General features: G+C 52.9%; 10 protein-coding genes across 10 annotated transcripts; 4 read left to right on the forward strand and 6 right to left on the reverse strand.

Moving 5' to 3' along the window:
- Nucleotides 1-551: 551 nt before the first annotated feature.
- CPAR01_07653 (uncharacterized protein) lies at nucleotides 552-3,045 on the reverse strand (the record flags this gene model as incomplete). The annotated part of the gene is made up of 7 exons (XM_060491922.1): nucleotides 552-866; nucleotides 918-1,327; nucleotides 1,468-1,660; nucleotides 1,709-1,745; nucleotides 2,464-2,606; nucleotides 2,908-2,944; nucleotides 2,993-3,045. The coding sequence occupies 7 exons, from the start codon at nucleotides 3,043-3,045 to the stop codon at nucleotides 552-554; spliced, it is 1,188 nt and encodes a 395-aa protein (XP_060348292.1).
- Nucleotides 3,046-3,740: 695 nt separating this feature from the next.
- On the reverse strand, nucleotides 3,741-4,814 carry CPAR01_07654 (GTP cyclohydrolase I; the record flags this gene model as incomplete). Its single annotated transcript, XM_060491923.1, has 3 exons — nucleotides 3,741-4,046; nucleotides 4,109-4,413; nucleotides 4,478-4,814. 3 exons carry the CDS (start codon nucleotides 4,812-4,814, stop codon nucleotides 3,741-3,743), a joined length of 948 nt encoding a protein of 315 aa, XP_060348293.1.
- Nucleotides 4,815-5,660: 846 nt separating this feature from the next.
- CPAR01_07655 (uncharacterized protein) lies at nucleotides 5,661-6,682 on the forward strand (the record flags this gene model as incomplete). Its single annotated transcript, XM_060491924.1, has 2 exons — nucleotides 5,661-6,257; nucleotides 6,323-6,682. 2 exons carry the CDS (start codon nucleotides 5,661-5,663, stop codon nucleotides 6,680-6,682), a joined length of 957 nt encoding a protein of 318 aa, XP_060348294.1.
- Nucleotides 6,683-6,977: 295 nt separating this feature from the next.
- CPAR01_07656 (transmembrane amino acid transporter) lies at nucleotides 6,978-9,007 on the reverse strand (the record flags this gene model as incomplete). Its single annotated transcript, XM_060491925.1, has 4 exons — nucleotides 6,978-7,896; nucleotides 7,950-8,300; nucleotides 8,354-8,425; nucleotides 8,481-9,007. The coding sequence occupies 4 exons, from the start codon at nucleotides 9,005-9,007 to the stop codon at nucleotides 6,978-6,980; spliced, it is 1,869 nt and encodes a 622-aa protein (XP_060348295.1).
- A 1,403-nt stretch (nucleotides 9,008-10,410) lies between these two features.
- Nucleotides 10,411-12,405, reverse strand: CPAR01_07657 (UV damage endonuclease UvdE; the record flags this gene model as incomplete). The annotated part of the gene is made up of 2 exons (XM_060491926.1): nucleotides 10,411-11,733; nucleotides 11,788-12,405. The coding sequence occupies 2 exons, from the start codon at nucleotides 12,403-12,405 to the stop codon at nucleotides 10,411-10,413; spliced, it is 1,941 nt and encodes a 646-aa protein (XP_060348296.1).
- A 2,391-nt stretch (nucleotides 12,406-14,796) lies between these two features.
- CPAR01_07658 (uncharacterized protein) lies at nucleotides 14,797-15,474 on the forward strand (the record flags this gene model as incomplete). Its single annotated transcript, XM_060491927.1, has 1 exon — nucleotides 14,797-15,474. A coding segment is annotated over one exon (678 nt), but the record flags the coding sequence as incomplete, so codon positions are not given.
- Nucleotides 15,475-15,739: 265 nt separating this feature from the next.
- CPAR01_07659 (uncharacterized protein) lies at nucleotides 15,740-16,570 on the reverse strand (the record flags this gene model as incomplete). Its single annotated transcript, XM_060491928.1, has 2 exons — nucleotides 15,740-16,250; nucleotides 16,386-16,570. The coding sequence occupies 2 exons, from the start codon at nucleotides 16,568-16,570 to the stop codon at nucleotides 15,740-15,742; spliced, it is 696 nt and encodes a 231-aa protein (XP_060348298.1).
- A 1,078-nt stretch (nucleotides 16,571-17,648) lies between these two features.
- On the forward strand, nucleotides 17,649-18,076 carry CPAR01_07660 (uncharacterized protein; the record flags this gene model as incomplete). Its single annotated transcript, XM_060491929.1, has 2 exons — nucleotides 17,649-17,670; nucleotides 17,739-18,076. The coding sequence occupies 2 exons, from the start codon at nucleotides 17,649-17,651 to the stop codon at nucleotides 18,074-18,076; spliced, it is 360 nt and encodes a 119-aa protein (XP_060348299.1).
- A 2,209-nt stretch (nucleotides 18,077-20,285) lies between these two features.
- CPAR01_07661 (potassium/sodium efflux P-type ATPase) lies at nucleotides 20,286-23,763 on the forward strand (the record flags this gene model as incomplete). The annotated part of the gene is made up of 4 exons (XM_060491930.1): nucleotides 20,286-20,543; nucleotides 20,612-21,494; nucleotides 21,556-23,018; nucleotides 23,077-23,763. The coding sequence occupies 4 exons, from the start codon at nucleotides 20,286-20,288 to the stop codon at nucleotides 23,761-23,763; spliced, it is 3,291 nt and encodes a 1,096-aa protein (XP_060348300.1).
- Nucleotides 23,764-24,146: 383 nt separating this feature from the next.
- Nucleotides 24,147-25,139, reverse strand: CPAR01_07662 (uncharacterized protein; the record flags this gene model as incomplete). Its single annotated transcript, XM_060491931.1, has 1 exon — nucleotides 24,147-25,139. One exon carries the CDS (start codon nucleotides 25,137-25,139, stop codon nucleotides 24,147-24,149), a length of 993 nt encoding a protein of 330 aa, XP_060348301.1.
- Nucleotides 25,140-26,416: the final 1,277 nt, after the last annotated feature.

Raw genomic sequence — 26,416 nt, forward strand, 5'->3', positions numbered from 1 at the left:
TGCGAAGCCTGCTTCTTTGCACATCAAGTGTACGCTGACGTCTACCTAACCTCCTACGTTGCTGATAGGTTGACTATTACAGAGTGTCATGTGGACTGCGGTAGCTAAATCACGTCGGCGGTTTACGTGTATGGGTTAGGCTCAATGCACGCGTTGAGACGTGAAAAATTCGCTGTATAGCCCTGAACCTTTGTCCCCATCTGAGAACCGCAGATTATCTACTACTTGTTGGTTGGTGCCGTTGCTCACTCTATGAACCAACTTGCCTCCTCGTTACCGTCCTCCTCCTCATCTTCCACCTCGTCAAGACCTCTGGCGATGGGCATGTGCCCGATCCAACCTGAAAACATATCGTTCAGTGCCTCCTCATCGATAATCATCTCGTCATCGGCCTCATCATTCTGTGGATTGCTCTGTGAAGCGGTGGGTTCGCTCTCGCTCTCCTTTGACTGCTCGGCCACGATGCGAAGATACTCCTGATAATTAGAATCGCTCAATATGAAGTTCGATCATGAGAGATTCACATAATCGTCAGCAACCCCGACGGGTTCTCAGAGACTTGCTTCTATGGCGGCGGCATCCTCATTCTCACGGTCGTCGTTGTGGGACTCGTCTCCAATCGGTTGCTTTGGAGTAGGCTTCTCGGTAGCGATGTCCTCATCCTTCTCGAACTTGGCGTTCAGGGGCTTTTCGTCGACGTTGCGTCGATGCCCTGTGTTCATAAGGTTAGACTCATTGCCCTCGTAGGACTTGATGAGCTTTTCCGTCCAGATAAGGTATTGGAAACAAGCTTGTTTCTTGACCTTGAGGAGTGCATCATCGAGGTCGGCCTTTGACAGCAGCCCGAACTCACCAACTCCATAAACCTTGATACTCGTAAGTTTGTGAACAAGGTCCCAATCTCTCAGTCAAACTACCTTTCCTATGAAGTATACCCACGTCGTGGAGTCTGCCGGTAGACCAAGGAAGGGGCTGATGGGATTGCCAAAATCAGAGACAAGATCTGCTTCTGCGATTGGCACCGATTTTGCTCCCATCTTCGCAAAGATCTCGTGCCAGACATCTATGGCCTCCCTAACTGGTTGTATGGCATCCTCGAAGTCTTGCTTGGCGACAGGGTATCCATCTAGCATTTCTGCCAAATCCTTCAGCTTGGTCAGAGATTCGTGGTATCGGTTGTCACCCGACAGCTCCTTGTCGAAGAGCTCCTTCAGTGCCTTGATATGCTGGTCGGCTACTGTTTTGGACTCCTTGTTAGAATCGTGCGAGATTTTGCCATTACCCGACCACTTCCACAAAGTCTTCCCTTCGCCCGGCTTCAGATCCGCTGGATCAATTCTCCTCACCAAGGAAGGCACCATTCAGCGTCAAAGTAGATGTCGTTCCACTGTACACCGGCTTCGTGCGCTTTGGAAAGCCGTAGTACCATTTGTCTGCGAAACTCGGGAAAGTCATTAGGAAGAATACCTCTGCTCCATGGACGTTCTCTGGCAACATGTGATCCATTGAGAACCTGCCTTGAGGGGGTTTCGACAATGCTGGCGCGCGGCTCGCTTTCCTGCAGGGGCAGACGTGGTGTGCCGTCCAGAGAGGACAGGTCCCTTGTGTTGGCGTCAGTCATGTTGAGGGTGTCGAAGAAGTGAGGATGGGGTTCCTGAGTCTTGGGTTCGTCAGTACACCGAGCACGCCTTACAAATATGGTACTTACGTGTATTTTTGATGAACGATTACTAGAGATAACGGGCCTGTTGGTGTGGAAGTAGGTAAAGCTGAAGGAGCTGAGCTTCTCAGGCGCGGAGAGTATTGGTGAACTCGTGAGGGTGTGGAAATGACAAGATATCTTCACTCTTGAAATTAGTAGGATGTATTGAAAAGAAAAGGAAAATGAAAAACATCCCTTGGAGTGCTTTCCTGCCAGTTATTGTGTGTGTGAGGCCGGAAGGGGCCCGTTGACACCAGACTCCTTCTGTGGGTAGATTGTGAAAAGAGGAAGATGAAGAAGGATACAAAAGAGAGAATACTCAAGTATTAAATGGAGATCTTTGAGCCTTCTCTGGGCAGGAGCTGAAGACTAATCTATACTATTCGAGGAAGGAACTATCCCACAACTCACCTTGAGTGAGAGAAGAGGGGGGGGGGGGTAATGGACTATAGCCTCTACTCGACAAGGAACTCTCACCTCACTTTGACTAAAGAGAATGTTATCAATCTTCTGCTTCGAACCCCTATCTTGCCCTCAACCCGGGGAAAGTGAACAGTTTATATTGAGTACGCTTATTGCGATACGCGCAGCTTGACTTCTAAACACATTGCCAGATGACATCAATCCAAGGCCTAAGAGTTGTCCGAGTTGAGAGGAATGTTGTCTCTATCTTGCTGCTTGATGAGGTCCAGAAACGTGCGCTTTAGCCGGGTGGAAGCAACTAGTTGAACACCACTATTTCTCTTTGCTGGTCTACTTACTCTCTGCTGTCAGTTTGGTATCCATTTCCGTGATGGATGTTGGTTGCTCGGGAACTGCTGTTCAGCCTATGCAACTCTTGGTCTGGTTTCTCGGTCTTCTTGGTGATAGTGTCCTCATCCGTGTCAGGTTTGGCCTTGAGAGACTTGAAATAGTAAGTATTTTATCGTTGCATACCTTGCCTCGGTAGTGATCATTCATTCTTTCCCAATCATATGTAACTTTCTTACCTTTCTGGCCTTGATTACTCTTGTTATCTCTATTATACTTATGACTATCATTGCTCTAATTGTCATCCTTGTCGCATTTCTTACTTCTCATCTTTCAAATATTCACTAAAGAATGCTCTTGAAGAAGTGGGTTATAGTGGTTCTAATAATACCGGCGATATTAAGAACGAAGTTAACTTGTGTGTTGCCTGTCCTCTTATTCTACTACCCACTTACCAGCGAGATGCCGATGGTTGTGGAACTGGTGGAGTCGCTGGATCTCCATTCTTAGACCATTGTTTGGCGGCTTCGAACATCTCACCGAGCAGGTCCCATCTCTGGGCCACTGATCACGTTCGACTGTAATGGTTCCATTGTTATCGAAAGGTCTCTAGTTCGATTCTGGAAGGGAAAATAGCCTCTCATCTTTTGGCTTTTGCTGTGTTGTGTTGACGATGCCTTCCCCAAGAGGTCTGTGGGTGGGTGGTGGTATGTGCGGGGTTCACTTTTGCTTTTGCTTCCTTCCCTCAGCGACATTGTTTCCCAACGCGACTCGGTTCCGAGTCAATGCCAATTGGCCTTGTTTCACTGCCCCTCCATGGCGGCATGGCGGTACAGCTTGCGCTCCCTTGCAGCGCATATCAATGCAGGGAGACGTCTCACCGCTTAGGCGCCAGAGCACGATGACGGACTACTATGCCGGTAGGCGTGAGGATACGGTGGATGTACATAGTACGTAGGCAGGCGTGGTAGGCAGGCTTGAATAACCCTTGGCTGGACAACGAGCAATCTAGCCAGCCCGCAGCCAGCAATGTAAGTGTTGTATTTTGCGCTTTGAAAATTTCTTTTAGTCCAGAACGAGCGTTGAGCTCCCTTCTCATGAAATCTACCCCCCCAATAATCGCCAATGCTTGACCCAGTGTTAAACATGGTCTTTCCAATTCGTGATGCATGCCCGTGTGAACCAAACGCCGAGAATATGTAGAACAAAATATCAGACGGGATCATTGCCGCTCGGAAGATGTTCCTTTCGAGTAATGTCTCAGAGTGCCTCTGCGCAGCATGCCCGTCTATGTCTTCAACCCCACCAGACTGAGGAACTCGTTCCGGGTCTTCTCCTTCTTCTCGAAGGCACCGAGCACGCAGCTAGTTATCGTGCTAGCCGTCGTCTTCTGCACGCCGCGCATGACCATGCACAAGTGACTGGACTCCATCACAACGGCGACGCCCTGGGGCTTCAAAATCTCCATGATGGCGTAGGCAACCTCCTTCGTCAGGCGCTCCTGGATCTGGAAACGTCTGCTGAACATTTCGGCAATACGGGGCAGCTTCGACAGGCCAATGACCTGGTTCTTGGGAATGTAGGCAATATGCATCTGCAGACACTTGTAAGCCGGGGGTCGCAATTGTCAATGGGCGGATATCGGGGTCTACAAACCTTGCCGGTAAACGGAACGAGGTGGTGCTCGCACATGCTAAAGATCTCAATGTCCTTGACAATGACCATCTCGTTGTGGCCTTCTTGGAAGATGGCATTGTTGACAATGTCCTTGACGTTCTGCTGGTAGCCGCGGGTCAGGAAGAGCATGGCCTCGGCGTAGCGTCTCGGGGTGTCGAGGATGCCGGGGCGGTCGGGGTCTTCGCCGACGCATTCGAGGATGGTGCGGACGGCGCCCTTCATCTTTTCGAGACGAACGGCAGCCTGCTCGGGGGACTCGTCGAGACGTTCACGGGTTCCGAGGCCTGAAAAGACATTGCGCATTAGTCAATTGGGGTTGCGCGGGGTCGGGAATGGCGTGACTCTTACTCGGGCGACTCAGGCCGTCAAAGTCGATCACCGGGCTCGGTGACCTCGTTACGACGCCCTCGGATTTGGGCTTGGACGACTTCTTCTTGGACTTGGATGTGGTGGTATCACGGGGATCGCGCGCAGGCTGGCTCAGGCTTGGGCGGCGCTGCTTCTTGGAGTGGTTGCCGTTGACTTTGGCATCGTCGTCGCCTTTGCGCTTCCTGCTGCTTCGCTTGCTTGACTGGCTCGCGGTCTCGGCTTCACTCCCGTCGCTTGAAGCGCTGTGGTGGCCATTCTGGTGCCTGCTCCGGCTTCTCTTCCTTTCTTTGACAGCTGCGCCCTCTGATTGGGTCATTGTGATATCTGGATCCGAGGAGAGGAGAGGGAATTGGTTGTCAAGGTCGGTGATTGTGGTTATGAAGGTGGGAGAATGGGAACATTTGGGTGCTCCAAATGAACAAAAGTCCGTACACAGGCGGCCCCCGCTGCGCTCATTCGAGACTCTGGAGGGAAATCGGAGCAGAAAATTCGGTTACGGCCGGCGTTATCTTATCGGGTGGTTTAGCGCGACTTCAGAGGTACCTCCCCCGGGATTCAGGATTGCAACGTGCTGCAGCAGTGCATTTCTGCCAGTCACCGGTGCAGCCGCCAGCCACGTTCAGCGCTCGCTGCAGTGTAAGCTTGGTACTGTGAAAAATGGCTAGTTACCTCAGGTATCCACTTCTCCGATTCCCGTCTGACGCAAGGGTCCATTCCGGGGGGTACGTGCCTTCAGTGGAACCTCGCTCAAACATCCGCCCGTTTGTTTCTAGCCTGCCGTGCACGATCTCCCTTACCTCAGTGTAGCTCAAACCTTGACACTGCCCAGGACTGGCTACGGTCATGTGACAGCTAGCCGGGGAAACTCAGGAAACACTCGACCTTAGTCATCCGGGACCCTGTGCTCCACTCTTTCCAGATCCATCGACCGCAGCGCGCCTTTACACTCAAGGCTTTAAGCTGGACATGATATTCGACGACCTTGCCGACTTCCACCAAATTTGAACCCAAGCAAACGTGACGACTCCCCTACCGACACCTCCCTCGACCACATCCTATTCTCGACTCTTGCGACAGGCGCCCCCCCTCGCTTCGATATCACAACTGCGCTTGCCCGCGCTCACCACTTCTCTTGCGATTCACCTAGAAAGAAGCCTTCGCGATGGCTTCCCCTCCATATTCGTACTCTCCAACCGCACACTCACCACCGTATCCGTCACCCGCGCAGCTCCCCATGTCGAACAAGAAGCGAGCATCAGATGGCGCCCCTCCCGGGTCTGCCAAGCGCCGAAAGGCCTCGACACTCTCCGTCACCTCCGCAGCCGCCCACCCCCTTCGTCAGACTTCTTTCCCACCCGAAGCCGGCTCACCATTCCCACGTTCACCCTCGGCCGACAACGCTAGCGTCGTCAGCGGCAGCCAAGTCAGTGCGCCTCCTAAGAAGAAGCGCGGCAGGAAGCCCAAGAACCAGACCAACGTTGAGACCAGAGAACAAACGCCCTCTCTTGTAGGCGGACGCGCACCTACAACTGTCAGCGGCGCAGGCGCTGGAGGCGACGCACAGGAGGAAGGCGCCAATGATGATGAAGACGATAACGATATGCGCATGGCGCTGGTGGATTCCACAGTCAGGACGCAGGAGCAGAAGCAAGAGGAGATAAGACTCCGTGCCATGCTCGTGGAGTCCTTTGACCCAGAACAGTACGATCGCTACGAACTCTGGCGTGCGGCCAAACTCACAGAGTCCGTAGTCAAGAGGGTAAGATTTTTCAACACGGTTGCCGGCTGGCGCTATACCATTGTACTGACGAAAGTACCACATAGGTCGTCAATGCGACAGTATCGCAATCCGTCCCACCGAACGTCGCTCTCGCCGTCAAGTCAGTATCGAAGCTTTTCATCGGCGAGCTCATCGAGAGAGCTCGAGATGTGCAAGGAGAATGGATCAAAGGTACTGGCGAAAAGCAGGCAGACGTACCCACCCCGCCGCCCAAAGACGACGCGACGCAGACAGAAGACAGAAGAGGCCCTTTGCGACCAGACCATCTCCGCGAGGCATGGCGACGTTACAAGCTATCGGGAGATGGAGGCTGGGTGGGAATTCAAGGCTTGTGGCATGAGCAGCAGAGCAGCGGCGTGGAGAGATTCCCTGTGCGAACTGGTGGACGACGAGTTTTCCGGTAATGCCATGGCAGAGATTCCACTTGTGACATGACGGGGTGGCGGGGGCGCGGAAGGCAACGGAGAAGCTTGGGAGCCCACTTACATGATACCCAGTCTAACAAACAGTTAGCTCGTCGATGGCTCAGCGCTGTCATAATGAATACAGTCTTCTAATATGAGAATCATGATTAAAGTATCATGGACTGGTGCAAATTCACAAAATAGTACATTTCCAAGCAAGTAAGATGTACGCTCCCTATCCAGCAGCAACTGAGGAATCCTCACAAAGCATCATTCCCAAGGCAGCCTCAATTACCTAGACTGGACTTCCACACCCAAAGCTCGTAGCCTGGGATTTGCCATTGAACGCCGCAATCAACCCTTCAATCGACGAGTACATGCCCAACGCCGTCGTGACAAGCCCTCCCAGCATGTAGACGATATTCCAAACATTGAAGAGAGGTTTCTTCATGAACCCCCGCCAGTATCGCTGAAATCCACTATCGACATACGCATACCTACCAGTGGTTGGGTCAAACGTTTCCTGTTCCGGCACCATTGCATCCTTCCGAATCCAATACCCAAGGCCCAGCAGCGCCGGCAGAGTGTATGTGAAGCTCAGGATGAACAGCGCCCCGATGAACCCAGATACCAGCGAGAATTGCGGCACAGCGGCGCCGATGATGAAGGCGAGAGCCCAGTATATGGGTATCACCGCCGCCCACAGCATCTTGCCCGCAGACTCGGTCAACGGCGGCGCCCCAAAGATCTCCTGCAGCAGCTCAACGTAAAGAACCTTCATGCCGATATTCCCATACAACCCGGCCGCGATCAAACCCGTCACCAGGCCCAGAATGTTGGTCGCCGTCTGCCACCAGTACGGCGATAGACTCTGCATGGCGGGGTTGAAGGCGTACTGGCCCTGGAAAGAGTACACGTACAACCCGAAGACAAGGTAGCACACGTAAATAAAGACCTCACCGCAGAGAAGGGCCTTCCAAAAGTCCATGGGGTGCCGCATCTCCGCCATGAAGGCCGCGAAGATGAGACAGCCGCCGTACGAGTAGACGGCTTGGTTCAGCCCGTTCATGGAGCCCAGGAAGCCGGAACCGCCCGAAGCCAGGCCGGGCGGGGGCGTGCCGGCGTAGGTGATGACGGGTCCGGGTCCGAAGGTGTCGCCGAAGGAGGCCTGGGTCGCGGCGAAGTTGGGAGGGGAGTGTGCCACGACGCCCATGCTGGTTGTCTTTGGTCAACATCAACCCGAACCGAAGACTATTCCAAGACTTACCAGATGAAAATGATGAGTAGATTCACCCATACGGCCAAGTTTGCAATCCACGAAAACCGCTGCAGCGTCCGAATCTGGCCCAAGATGAACCCGGCCGCCATGAAGATGACAAGACAGGCTACGAAGCAGATTCCCGCATTGCCGTTGGGGCCCTTGCTAATCTGCGAGATGGACTGCCCGTTCGCGAGGATCAGGACGGCCACAAACAACATTAGCTGGAGGCCTTGGGCCAAGTTGATGGCGTGTCTTGCCTTGGCGCCAAAGACGCGGAAGTAGAGGTCACCGTAGCCTTTGAGGGGGTATCTGTCCGAGTCGAGGCCGAGGAAAGCTTTGTAGAGGATCCAGCCGGAGCTTGAATTGGTCAGTCACTTGTTGTCCAAGAGGGTGGTCTTTGGGAGACTTACTACAACGACATGACGCCGAAGACAGTGTAGAGCGCGATACCAGGGCCGTAACCCATCTGAGCAAAGGCCCATCTGGTTTCTCGTGTTAGTTACGCTTCAGTCAAGGTTTGAGAGTAGGTGAACCTACGGCGTAGAGAATGGCCCAAGGATATCCGTGGTGATGAGGTAGAACACGGCGCCCCAACCAGCAGTCCTCACCGCCCTACTCGCTGTCTTCCACTCCTCGAGCGTAACGACACCGCCGTCCCTGCTCTCCGCAGATTGCAAAGCCTTATCGCTTCCAATCCCGTTCTGCTTCTCTCCAACACCAGCACCGACGTCCTCATTTCCACTGCCCTCGCTGCCCCCCTGGAACCTTACATGCTCACCACCCTTCCTAAACCGATCTTTCACAACACTCTTGAGCGTCAAGGGTCCTCGAGAGTGTAGATACCGCTCGTTTGCCAGCTTCTCCTCGGCACGCGTGACTTCGGCCCAGTAGAGGTACTCTTCAAACGTCACGTTGGGGTCGTGCAGGATCACCGCCGGCGGCTCCATGGTGTAAAAGGTTTGTCCATCTTGGCGGGACGGGGTTTGGTCGAGGAGGGGCTGTGGTTTGTTTTGAGCTTTCTGGATGTCGTCTGTGGGTGCGGGTGTAGTGTGATGGGCAGACATTGTTTGTGTGGTTTATCGTGTTTCAGGGTTGCGACGACTTCAGGCGCGATGGGGGTCAAGGAGGCACTGATGTCGGGGAAGGAGATGTTTGATAGACCACACATTATCAAGGCTCATTGGTTCAAGTTGAAGATGGGGAGAGGGTTTCTTATGAGTTCAATTGATCGTAACGTAGCAGTTCTGATATCGGCCTGTCCAACTATCGCCGCCGATACCACAGTCGCGTAGGTAGGGAGAGTGACATTTCATGGTATCACTTCAACTCAGCCAGAGGTCAGATACCCTTAACCCCCTCGATATGCCTCATGTCTCTGTCAATCTTCCGGAACAGATTGGAGCCGTTCAAGGATAACCCCTCCCCTCCCCCTCTCGCCATCCTATCTCCTCCCGAGCTAAGCTTTCTCAACCCCCCGGGCCTGCTGTAACCCTGATAAGGAAAAGTCGTTGCAACCCTCCTTGGCGCGAATTGACGACAGACGGGCAGTCGGCAAAGGTTATTTGATGACTACAGTGCCAGGGGACTGTTGGTTGTCAATTTATCCCGCGTGACTATCACAATCATCTGGTCATTGACTTTTTTCTCAACCCCCTTCTCGAAGCCTGAAGGTGTCAGTTGTGGGGTGACTCGGCTCAACTGATCCGTCTTCTAATCTACGATGGGATCAAGACTTATCAAAGATGTGAAGAGTTCTATCGACTGCTGGAGAATTATCACAATTGTGATGAGCTGAGGGGGTGGGTATTCGGCAGTTGTCGACATCAATGACGTTCTCGATGGCAGGTATATGAGAACACGCAGATTGGTTGCGTTGTTATGCAGCCAAGTCTCATGGGTCCTACGAGCTCATATCTTTCATTGAAAACACTTCCACCTCATCATGGTCCCAATTGATATATGAGTGCGATGGGTGGATAATTTTAAAAGGGCATCTATCTCCACGGTCTACAAATTCAACGTCGAGGTAGATCGCTTAGAAGCTCGCCGATAACGACGGGCCGATGATTCTACCAATCGATGTAGTATGCATCATCGACTTTGACTATACAATTATTATTGAATTCCTTGACGGATGCACACACGTGTCCAATTATCATCCATGCTTTGTACTCTACCAATGTCGGAAGGGGTGGCCTCAGGACCTCCTTTGCCAATACAAGCCGAGGGGTGCCCTTCATGATTGACCACATCAAAGACATAAACACATCATCGCATAGATCTTATTACTTTCTGTTATCATTCATGGTTGATATGATCGAGGATGTCTCTTATCTTCGTTGACATTATGATTCAAACTTCATTTCTGCTATGTGGAAGGATGTCTCGTTGATGATGCGTCAGCCTTGTCTTTATACAGATTGTACATGGTGAACCCCTCCAGTCGTCATGCCATAAGGTTACGGCATTAATCATCTTCCTTCTTGATCTCCTCTTTGATTTGCGTTGATTTTGCTTTCTTGACCTCCCGCTTCTTGGGCCTCAACCATTCCTCCATACCCTCAGGCCAATACACCCTATGTTGCGGTCCACCCATGCCGAAATCCTCAGGGGCTATGATTTTCTCTTCTACAGGAACGGATTCAGGTTCCTCTGGTTCCTCGTCTTCGTCGTCATCATCCTTCTTCTTCTTGGATTTCTTAGGCTTCTTTTTGCCATCCTTCTTGGCGACCGCCTTGTTCGGTCGGATTTCATCCAGTCGCTCGTGTGGCACCACGTTGTTGAATAAGTCCCATCCCGGAAGCCTGAATGTTCGCATGAGTTCAAAGACAGCCTGCTCCTTATCTTTGGCCTCGATCATGAGATCTGCGTCAGGAGGGCACGGTGGAAGAGTGCGCACTCGCGGAGAGTGTTTTCTTCGGTCCCGGGGTGTGGTAGCGCTCGGACAGGATTCACTATAGTGCATCTTTTGCTTGATGTTCTTGCGCGTCCATGTAGCACTGATCCTATCGTAGATCTTCGTAATATCCTCGGTACCCTCACGCAATTGGCTTGCGTCGAAAATGATGTTGTGGTGATGGAAGTCCAGAACCATTGGGATGTTCAACTCCTCGCAGATAGGTAGTAGGTCATGGACAGACCAGGCAACATCGTCGTTCTCGAGGACAAGTCGGTTCTTGATAGACTGTGACAGCTTAGCATAGTTGGCACGGAATCGATCCAGCGTCGATGCCTTGTCGCCGTAAGTGCCACCCATATGCAATATCATGATGGCGTCCCTATTTTGCTGCTCCGGGAGACGGAGAAGGCCGAGCAACTCATCGTGATATTCAAGATCGCGAATTGCGGCTGTGATGACTTCTTTGCGTGGTGAGCCGAGCTGAGTAAACTGGCCGGGGTGCGTCGTCAGTCTGTGGCCTAGTTGTGCAGCGACTTTTCCGGCTTCTGCAAGAGGCTCCGCAGCGAACGGGGTGAGGCGGTAGCCGTATTCTTCATGGCTAGCAAACGGAAACATTTCTGAGCTGAGTCGCATGAACTTGATGCCGTACTTGTCGTTCCAGCGAAGCATTTTCACAATATCCCGAGCATTGGCCAAGCCCAGTTCCTCGACATACTTCTGACCGCGTTTGATATCGGCCGGCTGATTTTCGTCAGGGCGATTCTTAGTAGGGTGTTCAGGCTGAGATGGATCAGCAAGCGGGTGACGATGTTGTAATATGGAGGCTATGCGGCAAGTTCTTGAACTGAAGACGGGTGGATTTGCGGCGCGGAGATAGGTATTGAGACAGGCCTGATCCAGTATTAGTCAACGACAACGAAAGCTAGGATGTGGGAAAGATCATACGTAACCCAACCTTCCAGTCCATGGGAGAGGCAGGTAGCTGCTGTTTACAGGCGGCTCTCGTCCAGCACCTCTCTCCGGGGCGTTCTCGAGGCGCATCTTGTCGTCCTCGACGTCACCGACAGCGCCTTCCCCATCCGGACCTTCGATTGGGGCGGCATCCAAATTGGGGGTACCGGATCGCTCCTCTTCAGCCATCCGGGCGAGCTTCTCTGGATCTGACGGATGGACTGCCAAGTGAGGTTTATATGCGTTTTTGTCTGAGTGAGGCTTGGTTGAACCAGGCGGGACATGGCTCGTCTCGATGGCAAGACGCTGGTTCCTGGTGGAATTCTGAAGACGGTTCTCCATCTCAGTGAGCTCTCTTATGGCACGGCGCACGCCATTCTCAGACTCGGCCTTCTTGCGGCTAATCTGGCGGCGCTTAGCCGGTGGTTGGTCTTTTGCAAGATCGGCCTCGGTGGGACTCATGGCGGCGCCGGGCTTGGTGACTGTTTTCACGTCGCTGATGTTTCTGGCGGATCGGCGCGGAGCCGGAGTGTTGGGGACAGGGTTTGCAGCCTCGGTGGTAGTAGGTTGTCCATTTGTTATACCGGACTTCTTTCGCTTCTGTGCGGCCATGGTGATGTATGGGCAGCAGTTAAGTAATATAAATGGTCGGCTGAGCGAGTACTGATGGGGGTGGGAGACACAAGCGAGCGATGAGCTCAGGAGCGGGACAAGTGACGGCACGAGGGGGCTCGTGGCACGAAGAAGTCGTCGCGGATACAACAGATGATTGGCCGCGGCGGAAGAAAAGCTCCTCATGCAGTCAATGACGGGAGCAGCGGGCGGATCTGTCGAGAAGTGGCCCGGCAAGGTGATGGATACGGAAGCGCGTAGTAGTATAGAACCCTAGGATAGTTATGCTCTAAGGTGGATGTTTGCCATGTGGGAACTAAGGTAATGCGGATGGCCGGGTGTCAGATGGATGCGAATTACGTAGAGACGCTTTGGCGTAACTGCAGGTGACCGAATTTCGAATCGAGTGAGGTACCCCGAGGGATGAAGTGTGTGTAGTAGGGGTGCTCTGTTCAGGATGATGCTCTTCAGCGAGGATGGGAAGGAAGACGATGACAGGGACGACGAGACTGTAAGGTATAGGGGAGCAAGAGAGGAGTATGTGATTTGATATGAGTTGAGGCTGAGTTGAAGTGAGATTTCTCAAATCACTTGCAATGCGCGCCGAGTGAAGCAAGGGAAGAGTGTGTGAGAGGGCGGAGAAAGGAGAGGGAGAGGGACGGGAGTGGGAGAGAGAGCGAGGCAAAGACGAAGAGATGGAAAACGTCGATGAGGTCAACGGGGCCACAGACCGAGCACTGCGCGCTCGAGAGACAGACGTCGGATGGGAGTGAGGTACAAACGGCCATGTATCTTGAAGCGAGCGGGCTAGTAATAGAGGCGAGTATCTACCTGAGCTCAGCTTGAGGTAGGTACTCCGAGCTAAAGTAGGTAGGTAGGGTAGGTAGGGGAATAGACGGGAAGGATGGGAATTGGAAAAGGAAGCTAAGACGGATGCTTTCTACCTGACCTTACCTTAGGTACCTTAGGGTCCCGATCGTGTTACCAATCACTTAGTTTGACTCTCGCTTTCTTATGTTTGTGGCGGAAGAGAAGAACCTAAGGGACGATAGGAGGTAAGGTTAGGGCAACACGATCTCGAGGATGCCTCCCCTCTCCATGCTATGCGAGACTCTACTTTCTTCTCTCTTATTTTCTTGTAAATATGGATCAGGGCCCATACGGTACCACATTCCGGGTCGAAGCTCGCCCCTTGAGGTATGACGCGTGGGATCAATAGAGTCGGGCAGGAAAGAAGACAGCCGAGTTGAAGAGAGGACGCGAAACCGCCACACGAGTAATGAGGCAGTTGAGACGCCACAGTCGACGCTCGACTAGAGATGAGGAAGGCGCTTACCTGATGAGTAAGGATGATTCCTCACTGTATCCCAGTAGATATGCAAAGAAGAAGGAGAAGAAACAGAAAAAGAAAGAAGCGCGGGAGGGAAAAGCGCGTTCGCAACCGTGGATGTGGAACAGAGGAAGGGACGATACAGAGCTATGAGGTAGGTGTGGAGAGCACAGACCACACATCGTGCGTCATTCCTCCAACAGCGCAGACGCACCGCGATTAAATCGACGGCAGGAGCTCCCGACGTCACCACCACGACACCTCTCCTGAGTCCTGTGCCTTCCTTCTGCCTCACCTACCAGTATCTTACCTTACTATTGAGCCATGTGCATGGCAAGTGCGCAACCAATTTCTTTTAGATTTAGGAAAGAACTTGTCATCGTACCAAATTCCAAATAGCAAGCACCTTCCTCTCCTCCTTTTCTTCAACGTCGCGTCCGTACCTTAGAGGTAGGTAAGTACCTTGCATCAATGGCAGGTGAGAGCCATCTTAGTCTACCTTAGTTCCTTCCCCAGTCTAAAGTAGGTATGAATGAAGCATTTGGAGACATCCGTTACACCAAGCAGAAAGTCAACGGAGCCAAGCGGGTAGAATTTGCATAGCTAGCTTCCAATTCCCCGTCTACAATTCTCAATTTGTGACATCGACATTCTTCATTGTAGATTTGCCGCACAACTTTGAACTTCTATATCGGCACGCATCGGTAGCAGACATTGCAGAGTCCACCCAATTCCTCCAGTCTCTCCACACATCTTGCGTATGCGGAGTATTGCCGGTATTCAGCCTCACGGACATGACCTCATCGTCCCATTGCCAGAGACAGGCTGAGGCAAAGACATTCACTTTGTTATTCACCAATGTCACCGCACGCGCTGCAGTGTAGACAGCTATTCGAGCCGTGATTGGAATCTGCCACACTCTGTCTGCTCTACCTAAGGTATACGAATGCCACCAGGGAACACAAGCTCCGTCGTCCACTCACATTCGGCTTGTTCCATCACTAATTCATCATCCCAGCAGATAATGCGCGCCTTCTTGCTAGCTCCGCCCAAGTCGAGCTCACCGAACCCAGCCAAAGTCTCACCTCCCTTGTCCAAGGAAACGACCATTCGGACTTGGGACTCCACCTCAAACGATACACACCGAGGCTCGCGGCTTGCTTTGCAGTACCGTATCGTATTGTCTACCTACATCGCCGCCGCTGTTTACTGAGAGAACTGCAAAACAACGACTCCCATGGCACTCTCGATGCTGGGCTGATATGTACGACACTGTATTCTCTATGTTTGATTACCTATCAGCAATCATGAATACAAGCAGCCATCCGATCGTGGCATTCTCGTATCAACTGTACATCTTACCAGCCAATGTACCATGCAGCCGACCCCTGCGCCTCCAGCTTCACCGTGCGCCACCCCCAGACCGTCTGGTCCGTGAGCTGAGCAAAACCTCCGGCTCCATGACGATGCGATCTCGATGTCATCCAACTCCCGCTTACTGGCTCCCCCGTGGTTGGCTTGCGTTTCCGACATTTTTCTGCAATACCTGCAATCTTCGAGACGTTGCCAGCCCTCTCGTACGAGGAACCAGATACCTAGGTATCTGCACCGACGAAGCCCCCATGTATCTACTTTCTCGATCATGGCACGATTGCTATCCATACGCACCCAATGATTGGGCGGCTCCCTACCTCAGACTCACGCGCCGCATTGGAGCGACGAGATACCTGGCTGGTTGAATAATGCCCAACTAGCCATGCCGCGAGATCATACGTAACAACATAGCACCGCCCGTTGGCTCTTGGTAAATAGACTGTTGCAGAACGGTTGCACAATTGCGATTACACATGACGACTGGCAAAGGTGCTTTGAATTCCAAGATTACATAGTGAAAACTAAACAACACCATAATGCAAGATTCGACGACTGCGCCATCGCGCTAGGGTATCTGGACGGCCACGTAAAGAAAGGAGGCGGACTATCTTCCAAGCCAGCACGGCCCGGTCACATCACACGCACTGCCATCCGCCCGGCCGCAAGCCGAGCCGGGACTGGTGGTGTGATACCGGGTCCGTCTTCAGCGGACCCGCCCTCCGGCACCGGCGGTGCCGGTGCGGTCGCTGCCCTCGCTCGGGTCTCCCGCGTCTGCCAATATTGACTTCGGCAAACGGGACAATCAAATCTTTCAATCAAGAACCACGACGAGAGACACTTGGCGTGGAAAGCATGTTGGCAGTTCTTTAGCGTCAAGATATCATCTTCGGACGGTTCACTTGCAGACGCGGACAATTTTCTCTTCCACGGCCACGGCATATTCCAGCTTCGCAGTATGGCCTTCACATCACGAACCTCATCCGTACCTCCGACCGTAGACCGGCTTGTCTCTTCCCCACTTCCTTCTAGAACACGGGTGTGCCCACCGGAATCGGGGGCCTTCAGGGTGATCCCTTGCGTCGGTACTGCTCCGGCAGCATTGCAGTTGCTTGAGACGAACAGTGGACCGATACAGATGGGACTATTGGTGGCAGCGTCAGCGACCTCGGTGTATTATGCATTGGCGAACTCTGTTGTCGGCTTCCCCCGCGAAGATAGCGCACGCCTCATACCCAAGGCTTTCCCCGCAGTGACCAACTTGGCGAGAGATACTCACCATTCCGGTTCCGAGTCATGCCGATTGAGCTTCGACTCGAGATCCAACCCGTCGAGGGTAGTGCTATTGCACTCGGAAACTGTGCTCAATTTTCGTCGGGCGTCTTGGAACTTTGATGTTTTGGGATGATATTTGCGACGGTCTTGTATGCGCAGATATGTGAGGCGGACTCTAACGACACGCATGCTCATCAGCTCCTCGTAGCTATCTTGCTTCGGAGAGGGGGGTTCAGTACGGTCTATACAGCGGCCCGCAGACGAGAAGGACCATGAAAAGCGTAAGCAAAATTATGCCAAGTTCGTCCATGCAGCCGGTGGGTGCCCGACGAGGGGCATGCCAGACTCCTAGACCGACTTGAAAGTGATAACGGGCACTTCTTGCGCTGGTTAATCGCGAGTTCTTCAATGCCAACAACAGGATGTGTTGTGGCTTTCAAAAGCTGCACATCGCATCTGTGGTGAGAAATGCGGCGACGGCGACCATTTAACTCGGCAAATGTCGACAAGCGGCGGCGCAATCAAGGCTGATCAGATGACAACAAACGCTACATAGGCCGACAAGGCACACCTACAGAACCCTCGTGAATGGCTGGAGTCAAGAGCCGAGTTGGTGATACGCCAGATGCGAGCTCTCTGCCATCAGCCACCAATACCCCTCATTCACCCAAGAGCAACGGCGTTCAGCTATGGTGTTCTCACAGCTGGGCGCCCAGTCTTCCTTGCAAATGGCTGTTTGCTTGAGATAACAATGAGTCGACGAGTTCCAACTTCCAATAAGGCCACACATGGCTCATTATCTTTGATTTTCTCTATCCATACCTGCTCAAAACCTTCACGATATCGTTCTTCGTGGGCCAAGAACCTTGGCTGCAAATTACGCCGAATCAGATGCTTGTCTAGATGCAACTCTTTCTGGGGGTTAGATAGAATAGCCCAGGTTTGTGACGTAAAACTGGCGTGTGATACTGGTCTTGGTATCCTTGGTAAGCGGCGGGACGCCTCTACTACCTTGCCTCCGTTTTCCCAAGAGAGGCCGATGAGTCTGTCTGGACTCCTGGGCAAAGAGACTGAACTGCAACGGGGCAGGGAACGAAACGCAAAAACGAAGCAACGGAGGGGTTGATTGACCTTACACAGTAGATACCCTAACCTTTTCAGTGGATGGGCGGGGGAATGTTGGGGTGACGAGGACTTCCACCAGTGATTGCCCCTCCATATCCCCTCTACCCCCTCCGGAAAGTTGGAAACTTTTGAATGAACCGCCATGGAGACCCCAGGATTTGGAGGTGAGAAACATCTACGGAGTACTCCAGACTCCAACTATCCAACACCAAAACGCATCCACGAACCCCAGGAGAGCCGGCGGCGGCGCTGGAGGAGAGGAAAGTGGACTTTGGAGGAGCGGCGCCGGCGCCCAGCAGGCCGGCCAAGAACCGCCAAGTTGCCCGTCATCCCTTGGCTGCCAGACTGACCTACCAGAGCTTCAACTCTTCTCATTTGCAACCCACCTCATATGTCCACCTCGGGGCGGCCAAGACGTCCGCCGTCCAATACCATCAGCTGACCAGTGTCTCTTGCGACACCGAATGGAGAAATGCGATCAAGCATGCTGGAGAAGGATTTGGCAAAGACCCTGCTCCGAGTATCCCGCAAACGTGCACTGGCATGATGAGCTGGAAGGCGTGGTTGTAGCTGGATAGGCCGGGCTATTCGCGGCCTTGTTTTCTATGCCCAGAAAACATCGGCCTATCTGAGGGGCTCACGATATCTCTCTACACATTTCGATAAGTCTCCAAATTGGGCTCCTACACTTCTCGCCCAGTATCTAGGCGTCTCACTCGGGGTGGCTGTGTTTCTGGGCGGACCCGTTCTTCCCCCGCCCGTGTTGCGCCCGAGTTGTCGTGAGTCGGTGATACTGGGTCAAGATCCCGGTTCATGTTCGTCCTCTCCACGTTCCTCGCAGCCGTAATTTGTGTAGACTCTGGGCAGGCGTTCTCGTGCGCGGGGTTCAAAGCAAACCATGAGGGGAGAGAGGTTGAGAGGAATAGCGACGGAAGACTTCGACTGACGTTGTCAAGTGTAGATGGTGTGAGTTGAATATGGTCGTCCGGATTAACGGAGGTTCGGAGCCCACCGATCAAGTTCGAACCCGCATATTTACGGCGTGTGAATCTTCGAAGAGTGACCGAAAATATCGGGAACTTTTGCGACTTTGACGGTGCCGGCGTCTTGCCATCGGCGTCGAAGACGTTCAATAACGCGTCCGCTCACCTTGAACGACCTGGACAACAGACGGCGCTTTATAGTTGTGCAGAGCACTGAGAGGCCTCCCAAGCACATGGTGCGGCAGTTGTCGTATGCTGTGTGCGTCACCTTCTGGCGCCCGTCACTTACAACTCCGGATCTGGCATGTCTAGGTCCTGGCCATGAGAAGGAGCCGGAAGAGCAGGATGAGCCAGTTGACCGTCGTGCAGCTGGCAGCAGGGAGAGTGGAGAACGGCGGGGAAAATGGCACAGAGAGCCCCTCGTTGAGTCTTGAAGAGCTGTTTCCGACGTACGAACCGCGCTGCCCAGGAAACATGTTAGCTTCTGGGCACTTTCTTTGGATGTACACATATCCCTGCGACAGCTATGATCATCACCCGGCGGCGTATACCATTTCTAAATCTATTGTCCCTATCCGTACATATGGGACACCCCGGAGTCAGCTCAGCGACACTGAGCTAGACTCGGCCTTACCGCAAGCCCGCCAGTGTTACACTTCAAACCTGTCAAGCCTACAGCCTACCTTAGACTTTGAGAAAATTGTACGGGTACGGTCTACGACCAACCACAGTATACGATCTTGGCGCTATTGCAGATACACTACTGCAGAGGTGACAGCACCCCTGCAACTGGCAACCTTCTAGAAGGAGGGCACCCCCACAATGGATGTTTCTTGGAAGGCAGAGAGATGTCTTACTGGCCGGAGGCGTAGTGGAGAAGGCAGAAACTCTCGTCTTCTGTCTTTCTGGGCGCAGCCAAATTCATCACCGAAAGCATCGATCCCTCAACCTCACCCACCCCCTCCTCCATGCTCTTGTCTCTGGCGGGTCCAATTGTATTCTCCATTACAATGCCCAGCACCGCTCTCAGCCTCTCGAGGAGCGGGCTGCCCAGAATGAGGCCCGCTGCCCAGAGTCTCGGCAGCTCAACATGGCAGGCGAGGGCGTCGAGATCCAACCAAGATCTGGATTGCGTGCTATTGAATCGCTCGCGTGTTCACGACCGATTTTCGGTCGAACAGCTTGAGATTGCTCCAACATCATGGAAAGCCTGGGGGTACCCTTGAAAGAGCCCCGCGCAGAGCCGCCAAGGCTGAAGGAATGCGCCCTCGACACCCATGAGAACGCTTGTCACGGACCGCGAGGAAACTGATAGATGTGGGCGTTTTACGCCCCCCTCGTACTGTCCGGCTATCTTGTTATGAAGTCATAACGCCCAGAGATGATTCCCCGTCCCGGGGCACCAAGTACATGTATACATGTTCTCCCAACTCCCCTCTCGAATCTTTGGCTTTTTGTTCCTCGCCTCTCTCGACATACTCTAAATCAAGTCTTACCACGAACTTTTTGTTTTCATTGTCTCATCTTTCCTACTCATGCTTGACTGTTCTCTTGACCTTAAGGGGGTAGAAGTGCTTGAACCTGGATAAGAGCAGAGCACTCACACTTTTGCCTGTTACAGCTCGTATTTGTCCAAAGACTTACACATCCCTCCACTCCGACTGGTCCCAGCGACCGCTCTTGGAATCTCTTGGAGAGCTTCTACCAGGTGATTCGGAAGTTGGTCCATCGTTACCTGTCTTCTTGCTGTTCACACTCAATCGATTCAGCCTTTCCCCCGGTGAACAACTGTCAACATGGGAAAGAAAGATCCCGAGGCTGAGGCTATGGCCAACCACATCTCTGGACAGTCTAATAAGCCCATGTCCAGGCCGGCACATGCTTTGGCTACCGAGCAAGTCGTCCAGGAGCTGAGAGCCAACCCAGACGACGGCTTGACACCCGAGGACGCCAAGACTCGTCTCGAAGAATATGGCCGCAACGAATTTGGCGCCGATAAGGGCGTTCAACCCGTCAAGATCTTCATTGGACAGATTGCCAATGCAATGACCTTGGTATGGCTTCTTCGCCTTCTTCATTCTTCCATACAAAGAACGACAGACTGACGCAGACATCAAATTAGGTTCTGATCCTGGCCATGGGTGCTTCTTTTGGTATCAAGTCTTGGATCGAGGGAGGTGTCGTCGCTGGTGTTATCTTTCTTAACATTACTGTCGGCTTCCATCAAGAGTTCAAGGCCGCAAAGACGATGGATTCCCTTCGATCACTTAGCTCGCCTACTGCTCAGGCCGTACGAGAGGGCCGTAACATCACCGTCCCCACCGTTGAGATTGTGCCTGGCGACATGGTCGAGCTCAAGACTGGTGACACCATCCCCGCCGATGTTCGCATAATCGAAGCTGTCAACTTTGAAACAAACGAAGCCTTGCTCACGGGAGAGTCTCTCCCCATCCGCAAGGAGGCTGCTCAGACTTTTGATGATGAGACTGGACCTGGTGACCGCCTCAACGTCGCATACAGCTCCTCAACCGTTACGAAGGGGCGTGCCCGTGGTATCGTCTTCGCTACTGGCATGTATACCGAAATTGGTCAGATTGCTGCCGCCCTTCGGGGCAAGAACTCACGCCGCCGAGAGGTCAAGCGTAAGGAGGACGGCTCCGCCACCTTTGGGCGCTACCTTCAAGCATGGACTCTGACCCTTTCTGATGCTGTCGGGCGCTTTTTGGGCGTCAATGTTGGAACACCTCTGCAGAGGAAGCTGTCTAAGTTGGCAATTCTTCTCTTTGGTACCGCTGTCGTGTGCGCCCTGATCGTACTGGGAGCAAACAATTTCAACACAACGCAGGAGGTTGTGATTTACGCCGTTGCTACTGGTCTTGCGATGATTCCTGCCTCGTTGGTTGTGGTCTTGACGATTACCATGGCCGCTGGCACGAAACGAATGGTCCAGCGTCACGTTATTGTTCGCCAGTTGAAGAGTTTGGAGGCCCTCGGTGGTGTTACGAGTAGGTTCACCCCAAGAGCACTGATGATATTTACCAATGACAGATGCTAATCCACCCGTAGACATTTGCTCTGACAAGACCGGAACTCTTACTCAAGGGAAAATGGTTGTCCGCAAGGCCTGGGTTCCTGGAAAGGGTACATTCTCCGTTAGCAACACTAACGAGCCCTTCAATCCTACAACGGGCGACCTCGGTCACAGTTCTGGCCAGCCCAAAGACATCAACTTCGGTTCCAAGGAGGGTGATGGCGAGCCATTCTCCAATGCCGAAGCTGAGGATCGTGTGAAGGAGAGTACCGTTCTCACGGACTACTTCAACGTCGCATCCCTCGCCAACTTGGCCAATGTCCACAAGACCCCTGAGGGAGAGTGGCACGCCCGTGGTGATCCTACCGAGATTGCCATTCAGGTTTTCGCATCCCGTTTCAACTGGAACAGGCTGCGTCTCGCTGGCGAGTCCAACCCGTGGCAGCAGATTGCCGAGTTCCCCTTCGACTCCGATGTCAAGAAGATGTCCGTCATCTTCGAGGACACTCAGACAAAGGCAGCATCGGGAAACAAGACCTGGCTCTTCACCAAGGGTGCCGTCGAGCGTGTCATCTCTTCTTGCCCTACGATTCAAATGGGCGATGATGTCGTTGAGCTTACCAAGGACATTGAGCAGGACATTTTGGCCAATATGGAGGCTCTTGCCCGCCTTGGACTCCGTGTCCTGGCCTTTGCGAGCAAGTCTGACATCGGTACCGTTGATAACCATGATAACCTTGATCGCGCCAACTTCGAAAAGGACCTCACTTTCCGTGGCCTCATCGGTCTCTATGACCCTCCCCGTCCCGAATCCGGTCCTTCGGTCAAGAAATTCCACGAGGCCGGTGTCAGCGTTCACATGCTTACCGGCGACCACCCCGAAACTGCTCGTGCCATCGCCCTCGAGGTTGGTATTCTGCCCACGCGCATGAATGAGATTTCCGCGAGCGTGGCGAAAACGATGGTCATGGCTGCCCACGACTTCGACAAGCTCTCAGACGACGAGATTGATAAGCTGCCCAACCTCCCGCTGGTCGTCGCTCGCTGTGCCCCTCAGACTAAAGTTCGCATGATTGAGGCTCTTCACCGACGTGAGCGCTTTGTGGCCATGACAGGCGACGGTGTGAACGATTCTCCCAGTCTGAAGCGAGCTGACGTCGGTATCGCTATGGGTGAGAGCGGCTCTGATGTTGCTAAGGAGGCGTCCGACATTATCCTCACTGACGACAATTTCGCATCGATTCTCAATGCCGTTGAAGAAGGTCGTCGCATGTTTGATAACATCCAGAAATTTGTCCTGCACGTGCTGGCCTGTAACGTCGCCCAGGCTCTGACTCTTCTTATCGGCTTGGTCTTCAAGGATGACAGCGGGCTTTCCGTGTTTCCCCTTGCGCCTGTCGAGGTCATGTGGATTATCATGATTACCTCCGGTCTTCCTGATATGGCTCTCGGGTTCGAAGTCGCTGCCCCGGATATCATGGACCGACCTCCGCAAGACGTAGGTTTCTCCGGGTCATTTTCTTTCATGCCCGTCGCAAGACACTAACCTAGTCTAGATGAAAATCGGCGTCTTCACCTGGGAGCTGATGCTCGATATGCTTGTCTATGGTGTCTGGACTGCTACTCTCTGCCTTGCGTCTTTCGTGCTCGTCATGTTTGGCTGGGGCAACGGCCAATTCGGTAGCAACTGCAACAACACATACTCGGAAGAGTGCGATACTGTGTTCCGCGCCCGCGCAACCTGCTTCGCGAGTTTGACCTGGTTCGCCCTCTTCCTCGCCTGGGAGATGGTCAACATGCGCCGCTCTTTCTTCCGCATGCAACCCAAGAGCACAAAGTACTTCACCCAGTGGTTCTGGGATACTTGGCGCAACAAGCTTCTCTTCTTCGCCATCCTCATCGGCTTCATCACCATCTTCCCCCTCACCTACATTCCTGTGCTCAACACCAAGGTGTTCAAGCACGCACCTATTACATGGGAGTGGGGCATCGTCTTCGTCGGCGCGGTGCTCTTCTTCATGGGCGTGGAGTCGTGGAAGTGGGCGAAGCGCGTCTACTTCCGTCGCGTGGCGCACAAGGCTCACGGCGGCACCAAGGACCTTGAGAGCCGTGTGTTTGGCCACTACTATACCATTGGCGGTGTTGCGCTTGACTCGTCGCCTACCCTTGGTAGCCGGACGATGACGAACGAGAAGGAAATGCGGGATAAGGGCTACGGGTACTCTAGCGGAGGCAGCAGGTGAGTATGGGTAGGTGATGCACATTCTCGTTCATAGCGGAAGATTGCAAATTTGAGGAGAACAAAGTGCAGAAGGCGAAGTGATGATTCAATGAGTTCATATTAGATTTTCACGGATAAAGATAGGCGGTTGACAACAACCAAGAATGAAAAGCATGTTTTTTTTTTTTAGTACGCCTGCCGCAAAGCACACGCGAGAAAAGCAGATTTTTAATTATTACTGAATAGATTACTATGAGACTATCAAACCTATTGATCACAGGTAGAGATATAATGCTCCTGACGGTGAACGGACATCAAAACCACGGCACTTTCAACGGCTCCTAGTCATCGCTCGCGCATACAATCTTCTTCCTCCTATCATTGCCATACCCATGTTCGATATGACTACATGACTGTCAAGAACAGGACCTGAATACCGATCCACGCCACGAGCATCGACCACATGATGGAGGTAGATGAGCCCTTGGAGGTTACATATATGGTCCTGGTGGGCTTGACCGAAGAAGTAGTCCTCGTCGCCTTTGCTTGCTTCTTGTCCGAGGTTGAACGGGCTGTCGGTGTAGGCGTGGTGTCGCTATCAGCGGTCTTTGTAGTTGAGTTCTTTGCTGACGACGAGGATGAAATGCATTTGGTGACCAGCCTCTCAACTGTCGCAGTGACGGTAGCAGTCTTATCTACGGCGGTTGCTTTGGCGTCGTTCAGCAGGACGCGGTAGTTCGAGGCTTTTGCGTTGAGGGTAGACGCAGCTGCCTGCAGTGAAGACGACAGCGCGGCTTGGATTTTGGCGTAGCGGGGGACTCTGCGTGCGAGGGTGCATAAGGAGTCCTGAGCCGAGGTCTCCTCGGGCTTGCAGGGTCTGATTGGCGTGTTTGCCATCTTGAGAGCTGCTGCGGTAGGGGCCGGTGCTGCTGTGATCCCACGAGGAGAGAGGTTCTTCGCAGGCTCCTCGGGAGAAGTTGGCTCGATTTCCATCTTGGCAGTTTCGGTCGCCACGGGGAGAGCAGAAGCCTGAGATGGATCAGGAGTAGTAGTATTATACAGAGGAGGAAGGCCAAGCTTCTTCGCGAGGGCTGCCATCCGTTGCTTCTCCCGCTCCCTCTCCTGCAGCCTCGCCTTCTTTCGCGCTGTCTTTTCGAGCTGATGGATGTTGGCCCATTCGTAGTAGGTGGGGAGGTGATCGCATGAGACCCTGCAGGCGCCCGTATTGGAGACGTGAAGCCCGACGCGGATGCACTCCTCCTTGTAGCGCATACCGATGTTTTGGGCGTAGTTTTCGTAGTCTTTGTTGAGGGGGCTACATCTTTGCTTGTCTCCTCCGGCGATGGCGGAGGGTGTGAGGCTTAGGAGAGCCAGAAGGAGGGCGATAGGGGCTATCATGTTTGTTGTAATTTGAGGTTGCTCTTGAGGTGATTGTGCTCGAGATGAGGTTGGGAAGACTCTGGTATAGGCAGCTCCGCATGAGGTCTAAAGATTGTTAAAAGAGGAGAGGTTCATCGAGCAGAGGCAAAGAAAGGCGCTCTAGATTTAAATATGCAGAGTTTTGTGCGAATTCTTCACTCGAGGCTCCTTGATGGCTTACTCCGGTGTATGGTTCTCATCGCAAGGGTTCATGATGCCGGAGTTGACTTTTGCTCACAAGCGGCAAACATCAATCAAGGTACTTTGGCGTCCCGCGATGGACATTCTGAAATCCTTTATCTTGATCTCGCCAAGTTTCTCGAAGATGGACTCGTAGCCACACGAACAGTTGGTTGTGGCATGAACAACCTCATCCATGTTCTCTTCTTGCAGCCACAAGATCGAAGCATGTCAACTCTTGTCAGTCAAGGTAAGACTCTCACCGAAAACCTGACAAGGTCAGCGAGCGCTCCACCACAGAGATTTTATCTTGTTGGGCAGACACCGTTGGTCAAGAGCGGATAGAGTTGTCGCACAGAACAGACTGTTGGCCACAGCTCCCCTAAACCTTGGACCAACCAGGACTTTGGCCGTTCCCCAATGGGGCATGTGAGCTATCGCATCAGCCGTGGGCCCTCTAGTCTCGGTGCTCCCTCCATCCCTCCGGAGTCCGGATAGAGTCTGTCCAGTCCCATTTAATTGACTCTTTTCTCATGAACCTGGTTCATCACTGCTCTCAAGGTCTTTCATCTTGTCTTTGTGCGGGAGCTAGCCACCTCGCCGGCTCCAAGTTGGGGTTCTTGAATGAACTCTGATCCTTAGCGCAAAAGGAGTAGGCAGAGATTTTGATCGCATTCTTTACCACCACATAGGTGACGGAACCTTGATGTTGCACTGATGTTGGCTTTGCTCCCATAACATCTTTCCATAAGGCTACAATTTCTACGTTGACTCAGTACTACACAGCCAAGCAGAAAGTGGCGCCGATGGAGCAGAGACAACGCAGACGGATTTCGTGAAATTAGTGTGCCCTGATTTTTTTTCCATCTTCAACCCACTTCATGCTGCAAATGGCTCGCAGATCTCGCCGAGGGGCCGTCCGTCACCCACCAAACCCACCAAACCCACCGAGATCGTCCAGCCTCTCCCAATCCTCGCTAACTTCTTCTGATTCCCGAGAATCGTTGACATCAAGCTTATCCGATATGGTGTAGTGGCCAACATGATGCCCTCTCATCACTGTGAGAGGTTAGGCA

The sequence above is a fragment of the Colletotrichum paranaense genome (genome assembly GCF_030867605.1).
Source record: "Colletotrichum paranaense strain IMI 384185 chromosome Unknown Scaffold_6.1, whole genome shotgun sequence".
Lineage (NCBI taxonomy): Eukaryota > Fungi > Ascomycota > Sordariomycetes > Glomerellales > Glomerellaceae > Colletotrichum > Colletotrichum paranaense.